Source organism: Heloderma suspectum, chromosome 1 (genome assembly GCF_057233095.1).
Source record: "Heloderma suspectum isolate Gila_16-S chromosome 1, 16-S_ref, whole genome shotgun sequence".
Taxonomy (NCBI): domain Eukaryota; kingdom Metazoa; phylum Chordata; class Lepidosauria; order Squamata; family Helodermatidae; genus Heloderma; species Heloderma suspectum.
The window spans coordinates 314,467,477-314,480,237 of NC_139458.1; the positions used below are offsets into that span (position 1 = coordinate 314,467,477).

General features: G+C 41.9%; 2 protein-coding genes across 8 annotated transcripts in view; both read right to left on the bottom strand.

Moving 5' to 3' along the window:
* The window catches only part of PNISR (PNN interacting serine and arginine rich protein), a 29,391-nt gene extending 27,038 nt beyond the window's left edge, over positions 1–2,353 (bottom strand). The window contains exon 1 of the mRNA XM_084827167.1: positions 2,269–2,353. The gene's annotated coding sequence lies outside the window, so the exon portion shown is untranslated. The remainder of the gene's footprint in view (positions 1–2,268) is intronic.
* Positions 2,354–5,971: 3,618 nt separating this feature from the next.
* Positions 5,972–12,761, bottom strand: part of USP45 (ubiquitin specific peptidase 45) — an 81,040-nt gene continuing 74,250 nt past the window's right edge. For 3 of the 7 annotated variants that reach the window (XM_084827170.1, XM_084827174.1, XM_084827173.1), the window contains one exon: positions 10,639–12,075. In XM_084827170.1, the coding sequence (XP_084683296.1) occupies positions 11,945–12,075 (131 nt within the window). In that variant the 3' untranslated portion in view covers positions 10,639–11,944. Of the gene's footprint in view, positions 12,076–12,761 lie in introns of all 7 variants that reach the window. The other 4 variants (XM_084827168.1, XM_084827172.1, XR_014786634.1 and 1 more) reach the window with 4 other exon arrangements.

Genomic DNA, 12,761 nt, shown 5'->3' on the forward strand with positions numbered 1-12,761 from the left:
CAGAAGAGGGAATGCTGGCTGCCTTATGAGGAAACCCTTCCAATGCGGAAATGACTTTCAGACATGCAAGCAGTAAGCAACATAAACCCCTAGCCATACACTATGAAATACCAAGGTTTTTTTTCCTTTAAGGTTTTTTTTTCTAAAGTACTCTTGTCATGTGAACTAATTTGGCCACAGCTAACTGCTTAGTCCAGAGATAATAAAGGATGCTTTTCCACTCCTGTATAATTAGAGAGCAGAATTCTACTGGAACTGCACTGATAAGGTATTATATATTCTCCTTCTTGTAAAATACAACACTGGTCTACCAAATATTCTATGTATATAACTGGAAAGTCAGTGTTGTAGAATGGATAAAATGGGAGTATTTGAGGATTTGAACCTTGGTTCATACTGTCACCTAATCATAAGGCCTTGGGCTAGCCACTCTGCCTCAGCCTAACCTACCTCACAGCGTTGTCGTGAGAACAAAACAGGAAAAAACTATGCATACTCCCGTACACTCCTTGAAAGAAGGGTGTGGTAAAGAAAATAAATACACGCAATACCTTAGACAACATGTGCACACAATATATTACTCTAACTGAATATGATCAATTGAAAGACTTGATGACTGCTAGATTCAGACAAAGCTCACTTATGAAACTAATCAAAGCACCTTTGAATCAGCTTAGGAACAGAGAGTTACAGAAATAGCCCCTACCCACCCCACCAACCTGATCAATGCATCTCTGCTAGGAATTGTTCTGCTAAGCACTTATCTAAAAAAAGAGAAGGAAACTTGGAAACAATGCACGAAAATGACAATTACATTTCAGAATGATCATAATCATGCCTTGAGTGTCCCTGGGATACAAAGGATCTGATCACATTTGTTTACAGCAAAAACAACATCCTTGCAAATAAATCCACAAAGCTTACTAGTCCTCAAACCGCCTACCTGGCCACACAAACCAGTGTGAGTCATCTATAACCTGTAAGAAAAATACTCAAACCACAGGTGTGGTTTTATTTATTCACAGCTTGAATAAATTACAGCCAATCCAATGTAATTCATTAGAATTCAGTCAGTCAATTTTATTGCATACAGCCATAGGTTCTTACAATTTTACTAGGAAAAAACTGAACACGCTGATCAAATCAAATCATTTATGCACAACTTGCAGCAATAGTGTTTAGTCTTATCATCATTTATTTATCAGGAGATAAAAAAACAAAAGCACTATTTTATACAGCAGCTAAGTACTGAGATTTTGTAAGCTGCAATGGGCCAGCCTTCAATGAGATGCTACTGACAGGCAGAATGCCACTGTCCATTTGGAAACTAAAATCTAACTGCATATAGGAGCAGACCTGTTGGAGCAGACCAGAGGTCCATTTAATCCAGCATCCTTCTTCCCACAGCAGTGGACCTGATGCTTCTGGAGAAGTCGGTAGCAATGTCATGAAGACAACAGCTCTCTCTGCTGTCTGCCCCCCTCCCACACACAACACACTAGAATTTAGTGGTGCTATCTATTTGATCAGGGTTGCCTTCCTGTGCATGTGTACTTAGGAATAAGCCCCATTAAACTGAGTAGAGCTTACTTCTAAGTATACGTTACATCAAGCTGCAAAAATATCAAAGTTCACATACTGCAAGAGTTACCATAACAAACTTTTTGGGCTAGAAATACATGTAATATAAATCAGAGTTGTTTTACAATGTCACGTGTGAGCAATACAAAAATATCACACTGAAAAGCACTCTACATTCATCCCCATTTGAGCAACTATCAGTAACCCCCTCTATAGGTGTGCGTGCAAGTTCAGAGCCCAACGTGCGTTGCCGACCCCGTCGCGGCAGCAACACCCGCCGCTGCCCCAAGTGTCAACCCAGCCCAGCGGCGAGGACACCGGCGCATGCGCACTATGGGCTCCTAACGGGCCCAATCTCAATCCGCCCATTCGGTACTCCTGCTAGGACAACCGCGCATGCGCACAAAGGGATTGGGGGAGGGAATCTACGGGGGAAAGGCTTTGCCTGCCTCGGTTACGAGCAGCCAACACGCGCCCGTCGCAAAAGCTCAGCGACCCGCGAGGCGGAGCGGCCCCTCCACGTTCTTTATTCCGGCCGCGAACAGCGGCCCCTCCCCCCCTCGCCGCGGCCAGCGCCGGCTGCTCGGACAACAGCGCCGAGCCCACGGGGCGATGCGAAAGGAGATCCAATCCTCGGCCGGCCTCCGCATCTTCTCGGCCGCGGCCGCTGCGTGGGCCGTTACTCACCCCCGCCGGCGCCTTCCCCGCCGACCGGTGGCACTGGCAGCTCTTCGGGGCTGCCTCCGTCTCCCCGGTTGGCTTTTCGCGAACCACACAAAATGGCGCCTGCTGGCACTCACCCGGAACAATAAGCTACGTCACTGAGACCCGGCGGAGAAAGAGGCCTGGCCCTTTGAGTCCGTCCGCCATCTTTGGTACGGGAAGCCGCGGTGACTGAAGACGCCTTAACGCCTGGGGAGGCGAGCTGGGGCTCTCCAGATGGTTTGGACTGTAATTCCCGGTAGCCTTGACCTTTGGCCCTGTTGGGTGGGGCTGATGGGACTTGCAGTCTAAATCATCTGCTTATCTTACCTACCCCTGCCGTAAGGAGAGGAGGGAATTGGCCGCTAGGAGACCTGAAGCAATAACAGCTTATATCGGCACGGCGAGATCTACTTTTTCACAGAGCCTACATGCCCCCTAAAATACGCCAGGGAGTGGAATGGGTTCTTCTGTAGCTGTCGGTCTGATAGCGGGCCATTCACGCCGTCAGGTGCCGCCATCTTTGTTTAGGGTTCAAATAAGAGTTTCTTCTAAGGGCGCCATTTTTAGGTGGGGCAGGGCGCCCTCCTCGTCTCTCGGCTTACCCGCCTCCAAGCGGGGCTGCGAGATTTGGCGCATGCGCCCTCGGCGTGAGGCGTTACTGGTGCCTCCGGAAATTGCTCCTCTGGATGTTTACCTGCAAGTAAGTTTCATTATGTTGAACGGAGCGTTATTCCCTGGCAAGTATGCAATGTAATAGACTGCAGGCAGGCATCCGATTCTATAACAAGTCAGTAACCTGCTGGGTCAATGCGGCTAAGTCCCTAAACCACAATCCTAAATAGTCATTGAGAAATAAAAGCCACTGTAATGACGTGCTGTAGTAGCAATGTAGAGGGTCAGACTAAGTAGCCTCATGCTTCATGTTCTTGCTGAGCTCTTTCTCCCTTGAATATATTGTTGCAGGCTGACGAGACGCAGGGATCTCTTAACTTGTCACCAAGGCTAAGGTCATAGTGATATGTATCATGTTCTTTGCTTATCATGCCCTATAACCTACTTCCTGGGTTATAAACAAATTGTGCTAGGAGAGGAAATGTTGAGGACTGCAACCCCACACGGGAGGGGGAGGAAGAGCCGTTTCCTAGGTGTCACAATATCTATAAATACAATTTGCTGATGTAAATCGGGGCTTCTGGCTCTTTGGGAGTTATCCCAGCCATAAAGCCCGCTCGTTAATAAAGAACTCTTTTTCCTTCACTCCGTGGTCTCTCTGACTCTGATTTCTGCTACAGTGCAGTTCTGTGAGAGTTTGCTTACCAGTCAGCCCCATTGGATTTTTCTACAATTTACTTCCTAATAATTGTGCACAGGATTGCATCCTTACTTTTAAGTAAATGGCATTTGGGTGAAGCTACATTTATTTTAAATATTCACATCCCGCCCTTCGTTATCTGCTCACAGGGGGCTGTACAAAATGCATTAATACAAGATTAAATACAAAGATTTTTTTAAAAAGCTAAGAATCTACCAAACCAGGTATTAAAATCAGCAATTACCTAGGTATAAAGATAAGTTTTCAGCAGGTACCTAAACACTGTCAAGGCTGGCACCTGTGACACGACAGGGGGGAAGAGATTTCCTTCATACCTAGATGGAATCCACACATTTGGCTTTACCTAGCGATTCTTGTCTAGGAGTAGGTTCCATTAAATCCCAGTAGAATTTATTTCTGAGTAAACATACATAGGATCAGCTGCATAGCTCCATGGCTCTCCTATCCTATTTTAGTCTTTCTCTCACATCTTTTTTGCTTTAGAAAGACACCTGATGAAGTGGGCTCAAGTCCACAAAAACTTATGCCAAAATAAATGCGTTTCCCTTCAAAGCGCCTGAAGACTCATCGTTGTTTTTGCAACAGACTAGCACAGTTCTCTGCAAGATATGTATGTGACTACGTAGAAGAACTGGTAAGGGGGAAGAAAACTTTTAGGAAATGGATAGATTTGGGCTCAGCACTAGTTCAACCTCTTCCCTAGAGCAGGACCTCGCACTGCCTCCCTCACACCTGCATTGTGGTGGATGCAAAATGGGGGCCAGCCTGCCAACACAAAGAAGCCAAAAACCCTTATGAAAAAAGAAGTTATGCTACAACCCGGCCAAAGGTGAGCCCTACCTGTGAGAAACTGTTGAGAATTTCTCCTGGAGAAATTTGATGAAAATGTCCTCCCAGTTTCTCTGAAAAAAACACCAAAAAGGAAAAAATCCAAAGCGCCACGGAGTATAGACTGTAATAATTATTTATTTGTTGTGCAGATCTCTAAAATACTCATGGATTATATAAAAATTATTTATTTTTTAGGCAGATCACAAAAATGCTCAACGCGTTTTGAGACTATGTCGCTTCCTCAGGAGCAACTGATCTCTTAGATAAGCCTGTTTCTGCTTCTGTAGTCTTGAAATGCATTGAGCATTTTAGTGATCTGCTTAAAACAAAAAAATTTCTATAGTCCATGAGTAATTTAGAGATCTGCACAACAAATAAATAACTATTACAGTCCATACTCAGTGGCACTTTTGGATTTTTTCTTTTGGTGTTATTTGCGCATAGCGTCTTCCCTCTTAATCTCCCAGTTTCTCTGCCCACAAATAGGATGTAGAATTTCAAGAGTCCATTTGCACACAGCTCTAATCCTCCTTGCTTAGTCCTCTACATCCACAGACATTTCTGTTGTCTATGCTTCCACTTATTTCAGAGGAAGAAATATAGTGCCATTTAAAAATACTTCACAAATGTAAAACAAAATATCAAGTCCCCAAGGCCTTGCTCAAACGGGTGATTTTGAAATTGGCAAGTAACATGATCCCACACACTAAAATCTTAGTCCATATATGAAAGTGTATAAAAACATAATGTATCATTTTAATGATCATCCGCCATCAAAATCAGTTGAGGAATTACCTAACCTATTCCTATTTACTTATCACCCAGATCCTTGCTCACAGTCGTGTCCACAGTGATACTCTTTCCAGACCGTATCTGCATATTACAGCTGAAGCTGCCCAACTGTGTTCTAAGAGAAACCCCACACGTTTAGTGCACTAATACAACCAAAGCCAAAAGGAAGAGATTAGCTAAAAGGGAAAGTCTGGAGTATCAAATTATATGGGACACTTTCAGGCTATTTAAAATGCTGTAAAAGAAGCTCAGATATAATGTATACCAGAGAATAGGAAGGGTATAACTTTTAAGCTATACTTTTATTGATGCAACCTAAAATTGCGTTCTCAGAGGACTCTCAAGATGAGGCAGGACTTCCTTTGCTGAAGCCATACTGATTCTTCTTTAGCAAGACAGGCAGAGCAATCCTATGATGGTGAGATTCTGTGATGGAGCAACTGTCACATCCAAAGCGGGGCGGGAGGGTGTCTGTTTTGTTTTCCGTCTGTTTTGTCCTTGCCTTTTTCCATCCATTGAACACAACAGGAAAGAATTAAGGGCTGTGTATTTTCAGGGCATGTTAGGGCGATAAGGGTGCTTAGGATCCTCATCCTAAACTAGGATACCATATATATAATGAATTTAGCCTGGACAAAGAACAATTCATAAACCAGAACTTAACAAAATTTCAATGAAATATTTATCTTGCATTACCCTTTCAAATAAATGAAAACAGAACACTTTCCTAAACGTGTGCAATGACTTGATACTTTATTCTGAAAATAAAAAATAGCATGTTTTGTATTTGTATCCACAATGAAATACACTTAGCAGTCCTTTTCATAGGTTGTTGCAATTCTAATAAGTACATTTTCCTATGGAAAATTTTCTATACATTTCATACATACTATATTTAAAAATAGAGTAATAGGTTCATCTATTGCACATACAAAGTAAATACTGCTTGCATTTTTCTTTGTTAATCATTATGCAATGAATAATTATTTGCAATCCTTTATATCATTTATCATCTGCCTACATATTATCTTATCAGATATAATCCAAGTTTACTAGCACTGAAATACAATAGAAAATATTTTTTTCTTAGTGCATTCTAAAGCTCTTTTTGTATCATCTGCCTCACAAAGTCCCATAGTGTGGCTTTCATATGTCAAAAGTGCAGGGAAAAAGCTAAATATTTGTTTTGTTACAAATGGAGTCGAATTTAGACATGTAACTACAAACCGGTTACCTCTTTAAATAAAAAAGAAAAGCCTTAAAAACTAAATAATTGGATTTGAGCATGTCCCTATGATATTGACAGGCCAATGTGTGTTTTTTTACAAGTCACAGCCACAAATCAAGAATTACTTTTCAGAAAAGCCATTTTAGTAAAAAGGGACATCTGTTTTCTAGGCTACCATTTTATTTATTTATTTAAAACATTTGTATACCGCCCTATATCATTAGGATCTCAGGACAATGTACAGATAAAATCAATTTAAACAGTGTAAAACAATAAATTTAAATAGCTAAAACCATATTAAATCATTAAACTAGCTAATACCAATTTAAAAATCTAGAAACAATAAAACAGTTGAAACAGTGTGCAAACTCAGGGAATCCAATTAGCCCTCAAAGGCTTGGTAAAAAGCCATGTTTTAACTTGGCACAGAAATGAAACCAGTGTGTGTGCCAATCGGGCCTCCAAGGGGAGGGCATTCCACAACCGGGATGCCACAGCAGAAAAAGCTCTCTCCCACATCTCACCATGGTGTATGTCTCACACTGGTGGGATGCAGAGGAGGGCTCCTCCAACAGATCTCAATCCTTGGACAGGCATATATAGGGGGAGGAACACCCTCAAATATCAAGGTCCCAAGCTGCTTAAAGGTAGTAACCAAGCACCTCAAATCTAGCAAGAATAACCCATTAGGCTGGGAAATTCACATAACATCTCTGCATTCAGCAACCAAGGTTGTACACATGAGTATCGGTCTTCCCCAACCTGGAGCTCTCCAGATTTTGTTGGCATGCAACTTCCATCAGCCCCAGCTAGCATGACCAATGGCCAGTGATGGTGGGAGTGCTAGTCCAAGACATCTGGAGGGCACCAGGTAAGGGAAGGCTGCCTTAGCTGCATTGGGAGTGTCCACACAGCACTGGTCACCTATTAGGCATGGAGACTACATCTAGGCTACTTTTCACCTCCCTCCTTCCCAAGTACTTAAAACACCGTCTTAGCAATTGTTGCTAATGCTCCTACTTTGGGAAGTACTGTCCAGATACTCACTTTGTAGCCTTTGCCCCAATAATATGAGATTTTAAGGTATGCAGTTCCAAGATCAAGACAGAAGATAGTGCTACTTGAGTTGTTCAGTTGCCAATGTGTTTTACAGAGATGGAATCACTATAGACTGAACCACACTATTGTAGGCATATTAGAGAGAGAAATAAGTCCAAAGACTGGGAGCCATTTGTGAAAATGCTGAATCTGCTGAGAAAGCAAGTAAGGGAGAGTGAGATAAAATGGCCATTTTTTGAAAGGGGAGGGATGATGTGTGTGGTGTTGGTGCAGAGAATTCTAGTAACAGGGCTGAATTTAAAGATGGGAGAGGTGGGATTCTCAGAAGTACAAGGAAATGTCAAAGGAGACAAGAAAAAAGACTACTCCTCCAAAATTACATACTCACAAAATTACAAAATTACATACTCACTATGATAGCTCCATCCAGTAGTTGTCTCATTGGGCAGTACTAGAGAAACAGGACATATATACTGTCCATTTAGTATCTTAGGCTATGATCCAGGCAAAGTGAAGCACCTTTAAATCCTACTGATTTCAATGTGTGATTAAAGAATGTAATTCACTCTCTCCTTTGAATTGATGGGATTTAACTTTAGTTGGATTGTGTGAATGGTTTTCTCCATAATTTGGGGGAAAGTACTTTTATTTTAGGCTGTTCCTTAGCAAGTCGCTGTTGAAATCCAATGAAATCATCTCTCTGATGTACAAACCAAAACATTAATCCCATTCCAGTGCCATGTGTATACAGGTGTATACCTCCTGTACTAATGGGTATGAGAAGCTCTGTGTAACTCCCTTTGTGTGCACGGAATCGTCCCCACTATTGAAATGGATGAAAACCCCATATATGCACTGGGGTCTTCAGGTCTTACCCCCAAAATGCTGGAAAGGAGAATCCTAAAATAATCACCCACAATGATGAGCCACTATTGTTGTACGTGAACAACAAGGAGTCTTGTGACATCTTAAAGACTAACAAATTTATTCTGGCATAAGCTTTCATGGACGCTATCCACTTCATCAAATGCAGTGGACAGTATTCAAGAAAGTTTATGCCAGAATAAATGTGTTCATCTTTAAGGTGCCACAAGACTCTTTGTTGTTTTTGCTGCAACAGACTAACCAGGCTGCCCATTTTGAAATTGTATATGAAATGTACTATTGAGTAATGTGCATTGCTGTAATATACATTAGTGAGTAATGAACCTGCTGGAATTGGTACACATGTGAAAATGGTCACTTAAATTGATTACTTGGCTTGTATCTTGTTTTTAAATTATCAGATTTCTGCTGCGATCCTGTACTCACTTACCTAGGAGTAAGCCCAATGAACTTAATGGGGCTTACTTCTGAGTAGACATATAGGATTGCACTGTAGGTTTGGATCATCATGGATTAGTACAGGTCACAAATCTCTTGATAGTTTTGTCTCCATTGCTGGTATTATGGCTTAATATCAATTAGCAGGGATGTTGCTATACCTGGACCCATGAGGCCCAACCCCCAAAACCATTCCCTAGAGCACCAAGTGTCCATTTTTCTAAGCACTTAAACTGATAATTTAAAAATAAAACTAAAGTAAATCAAAGTAATCAATTTAAGTGACTGATCATTTTCACACGTGTACCAATTCCAGCACATCCTGGTGTATTGTACCCAGAATCTACACACGGATGGATGTACACACACACACCTCTCCCTTCATATCCATTTTAAAGAAAAACAAAAAAGAGGTCTATTATTACAACCAGCAGTTCACAATGAGCTGCATGGCAGAAACGAAATCCCCACCCCACCCTGGCTCTCCTGGTGGTCCAGCAACCCTATTCAATTGGGTTGGCTGTGGCAAGATGGTCTGGAGGGAAAATCAAGCAGAGCCACCTTCCATACTCCCATTTGTAGAACTTGCTTCTGCCCAATTTTCAGGGATCTTCCCCTTCCCCCTGCATCCCAACACACCCCATTCAACAGGGGCCCTGGCAGTGGTGTAGTGGAGCCAGGGCTCACAGGGTCAAAGCGCTGGGATGTTTTGATTGCCAGGGACGATGATGTCATCTGCTACGACCACCCCAGAGTTCTCTGTTCACTCTGAGCTTAGCTGCAATTCTCACAATAGCTACAGAAAAATTGATAATCCCAGTGACAATATATTATTGTGAGCTATCCCTGTTGTAATACAAAGTATTTTGGGGTGACTTAAAGGGCAATTAAGACCCATTAACTTTACAATAGACCTACTCCAGATGGAGGTAAACCTGTCTAGAACTGATTGGTTGGCTTTGAGATCAAATGTTTCTCCCTGGTGCTGGGAAGAGAAGCCCCTGGAAAAACTTGAGCTGGTGGTCTTATGCTGTTTGGGGAGATGTTGTATCCCTCTCTTTCCCTTTCTCAGGCCTCTCTGCCCAAAGTCCAACATGCTAACCACTAAACTGCCCATTGCTAGCTCACTATTCTATGACTGTCGGCTGATCAACTGGATATTATGCTATGTACTGCTGCTCTTTGGGTGTGTATATACATGTGCATGTGTAATTCACTTGTGTAATGCTTGCACACACATAATCCACGTGCGCGCGTGCACACACACACACACACACACACATATAGATCAAACAGCTGCCTGCATGTTTTACTCTTCTTTGGGGCATGGCTATGTCATTATGACTGCTTGCACTTCAAAATTTACCACAACACCATTGGTGTCTGGACCCTTGGGAGAGGCTTTGAGGGGTTGGGGGGCTGCTGAGAGAGAGGAACAAAAGTCCACTTCCACCAGCCCCCTTCAGGGTGCTTATCTCTCTATATAACCCAGTGGTTGCAATTCGAAGAGCCCCTTCGAGTATAATGGCTTCAGTGCAAAGTGGAGCCTTTGATCCTCCCTGCCCTGAACAGCAGCACCTTAGAAAGCAGCTTCGCATGTGGCACGGTGCCTGTTTTTTAAAGTCAAACGCCACATTGCACATGGGAAGCTAGCCTAACTATTCTGTACTGTATACATAATTGTATATATTGAGAATACAAATGAAGAAGCAGACCTGATTCTTTGTAAGACATTGCTTACAGCCACTTGTACAACCCCCACTCCTATTTTTAATACAAAAGTGTTCAAGTACAATAGGCAATTTATATTGCATAAATCACAGAAACTATACAAAGTTTGAGTTCTTTATGAAAATGTAGAATTATTTGAAGGTATCTAGTACCTCATCCCCAAACATTGGGTGTGAAGTATACTTGCACATTTGAGATTAGCTCTGCAAATGCATTCCATAAATGGCAGTGAATATCATGTACTAGTAGAAACCGTGCATTGATTTGAAGAAGTATGCAGTATAATCCTCCAAGGCTTGTACCATCTTCAGAATGCAGGTAAGAGAGTTCGCATGTTTGAATACACCGCCAAGCCAAGAACTCCATGAACGTGAAAATGGAACACATCAGGAAGAATTCTAGGTTGCTCCCTGATGAGCTAAAGCAGGGATGGGCAACTTGTGGCCCTCCAGACATTCTGGCCTGCAACTCCCATCAGTCCTAGCCAGCACAGCCAATGCTGAGGGATCATGGGAGTTGTAGTCCACAACATCTGAAAGGCCATAAGTTGCCCACCCTGAGCTAAAGTTTCCACAAATAGCAAAGTTTGATTTGGAAGCATATTTAAATATGTAAAACCCACATACATTCTGAAGTGGATCAGTTCTGGGATATCAGTGCTATATGCCTGTTTTGAACATATTGTTTCATAGTAGTATATCTTAGCATTGTCTAAGCACCACTTTGTTTCTTGAAGTAGCTTCTTCCCATTTGTTGAGTTTGTAACTTACCATACAGCAGTACTTTCAAGAAAATTCAAGTGCCAAATATGCTACCCAACCATGGTTATGAGCTAGTAAACTTGCATTAAGGAAAATTCAGGCACTACTCATCTCGCTAAGATAATTTCCCCAATGAATGTTTTTAAAAAGCATGTTGATATTGCTGACCCACAATGAAATGTCAAAATTCAGTTTCAGAGTGCATTATTTCAAATGATTGGGGGGGATTCAAATAATGAACATCTGGGCTTCGATTCAGAGAAACATGAAATTCAGTTCCTCCCTTCTGATGGCAACCCTACACACTCTTCAGAAAAGCACCCAGAACTCAGGGACCTACTGAAGCAACACCCTCTGTGGCAAGATGGGTGGCTGCCAGACAAAAGAGTTGGCTACTATACCTGTGTGGGCATGAAAGTGCTTTGTGCATGCACAGGCTTTTCTAGATCCAAGCCATGGTTTTTAGAGTAAGAAATCATGGTAAATTTTATATTAGAGAGAAGATAAAGGCACAACATTTAGGTGTACTGTAATTTTCTGATGCGCTTGAATACGCTTAAATAACAGTTATCATTTTCATGTTTTCAGTATTGATTATAATTACAGCATTCTTTCATAGAAAAGCAAGTAAGCTTGTGAATTTAATACTCTTGATTCTGGAACCACTTGTACATGGGTATCACTGACATACACCCACTGTCCTACAGATGCTCCTACTGATTCTTTTAAACCTGTAAAGCAAAGAACACAGTCATTAGTCATTCATTACAATGAAAAGGCAGGAGAGAATACAATATGTCCAAGTATACAATTAGGATTCAGAAGCAGATGCGCTACTGTATGAAATTCACTTGAACTTCGTGTGTTTCCAGATGGAGGGCTCCTGTTGCTAACACTCAAAAGGCATTGTGCAACTATTCTATCTTTTCTTCCTTAACGGACTTTTCCTGGTAAGAAAGAAGATGGAAGCAGCAGTGGGAAAACATGGGAGAGTTACAAGTGGAAGATGACATTGTCTGGATTCCCCCATAAAATTCTGTGAATGAGGCAGGATGATGATGATGGTGATTTATTTCTCTCTCTCCCTCCCTCCCTCCCTCCCTCCCTCCCGCCTTTTTCCCAATACTGGGACTCAATGCGGCTTTACAACATTAAAACTTATATAATTAAAACCTAGAAATAGAAATACAAGTGTACAAAAGTTAAAATATAATTAAATCATCAATATTAAAATTGTAAAAATATCAAAACATTAAAAGACAACGAGAAAAATAGTATCCATCCGTCATATTTTCACAGGTCCAGACTAGTTATCCCCAAAGACCTGCTGGAACAAAAAAGTTTTTACATGCCCACGAAAGCACATCAAGGAGGGTGCTACTCTCGCCTCCCTGGGAAGGGAGTTCCAGAGCCTTGG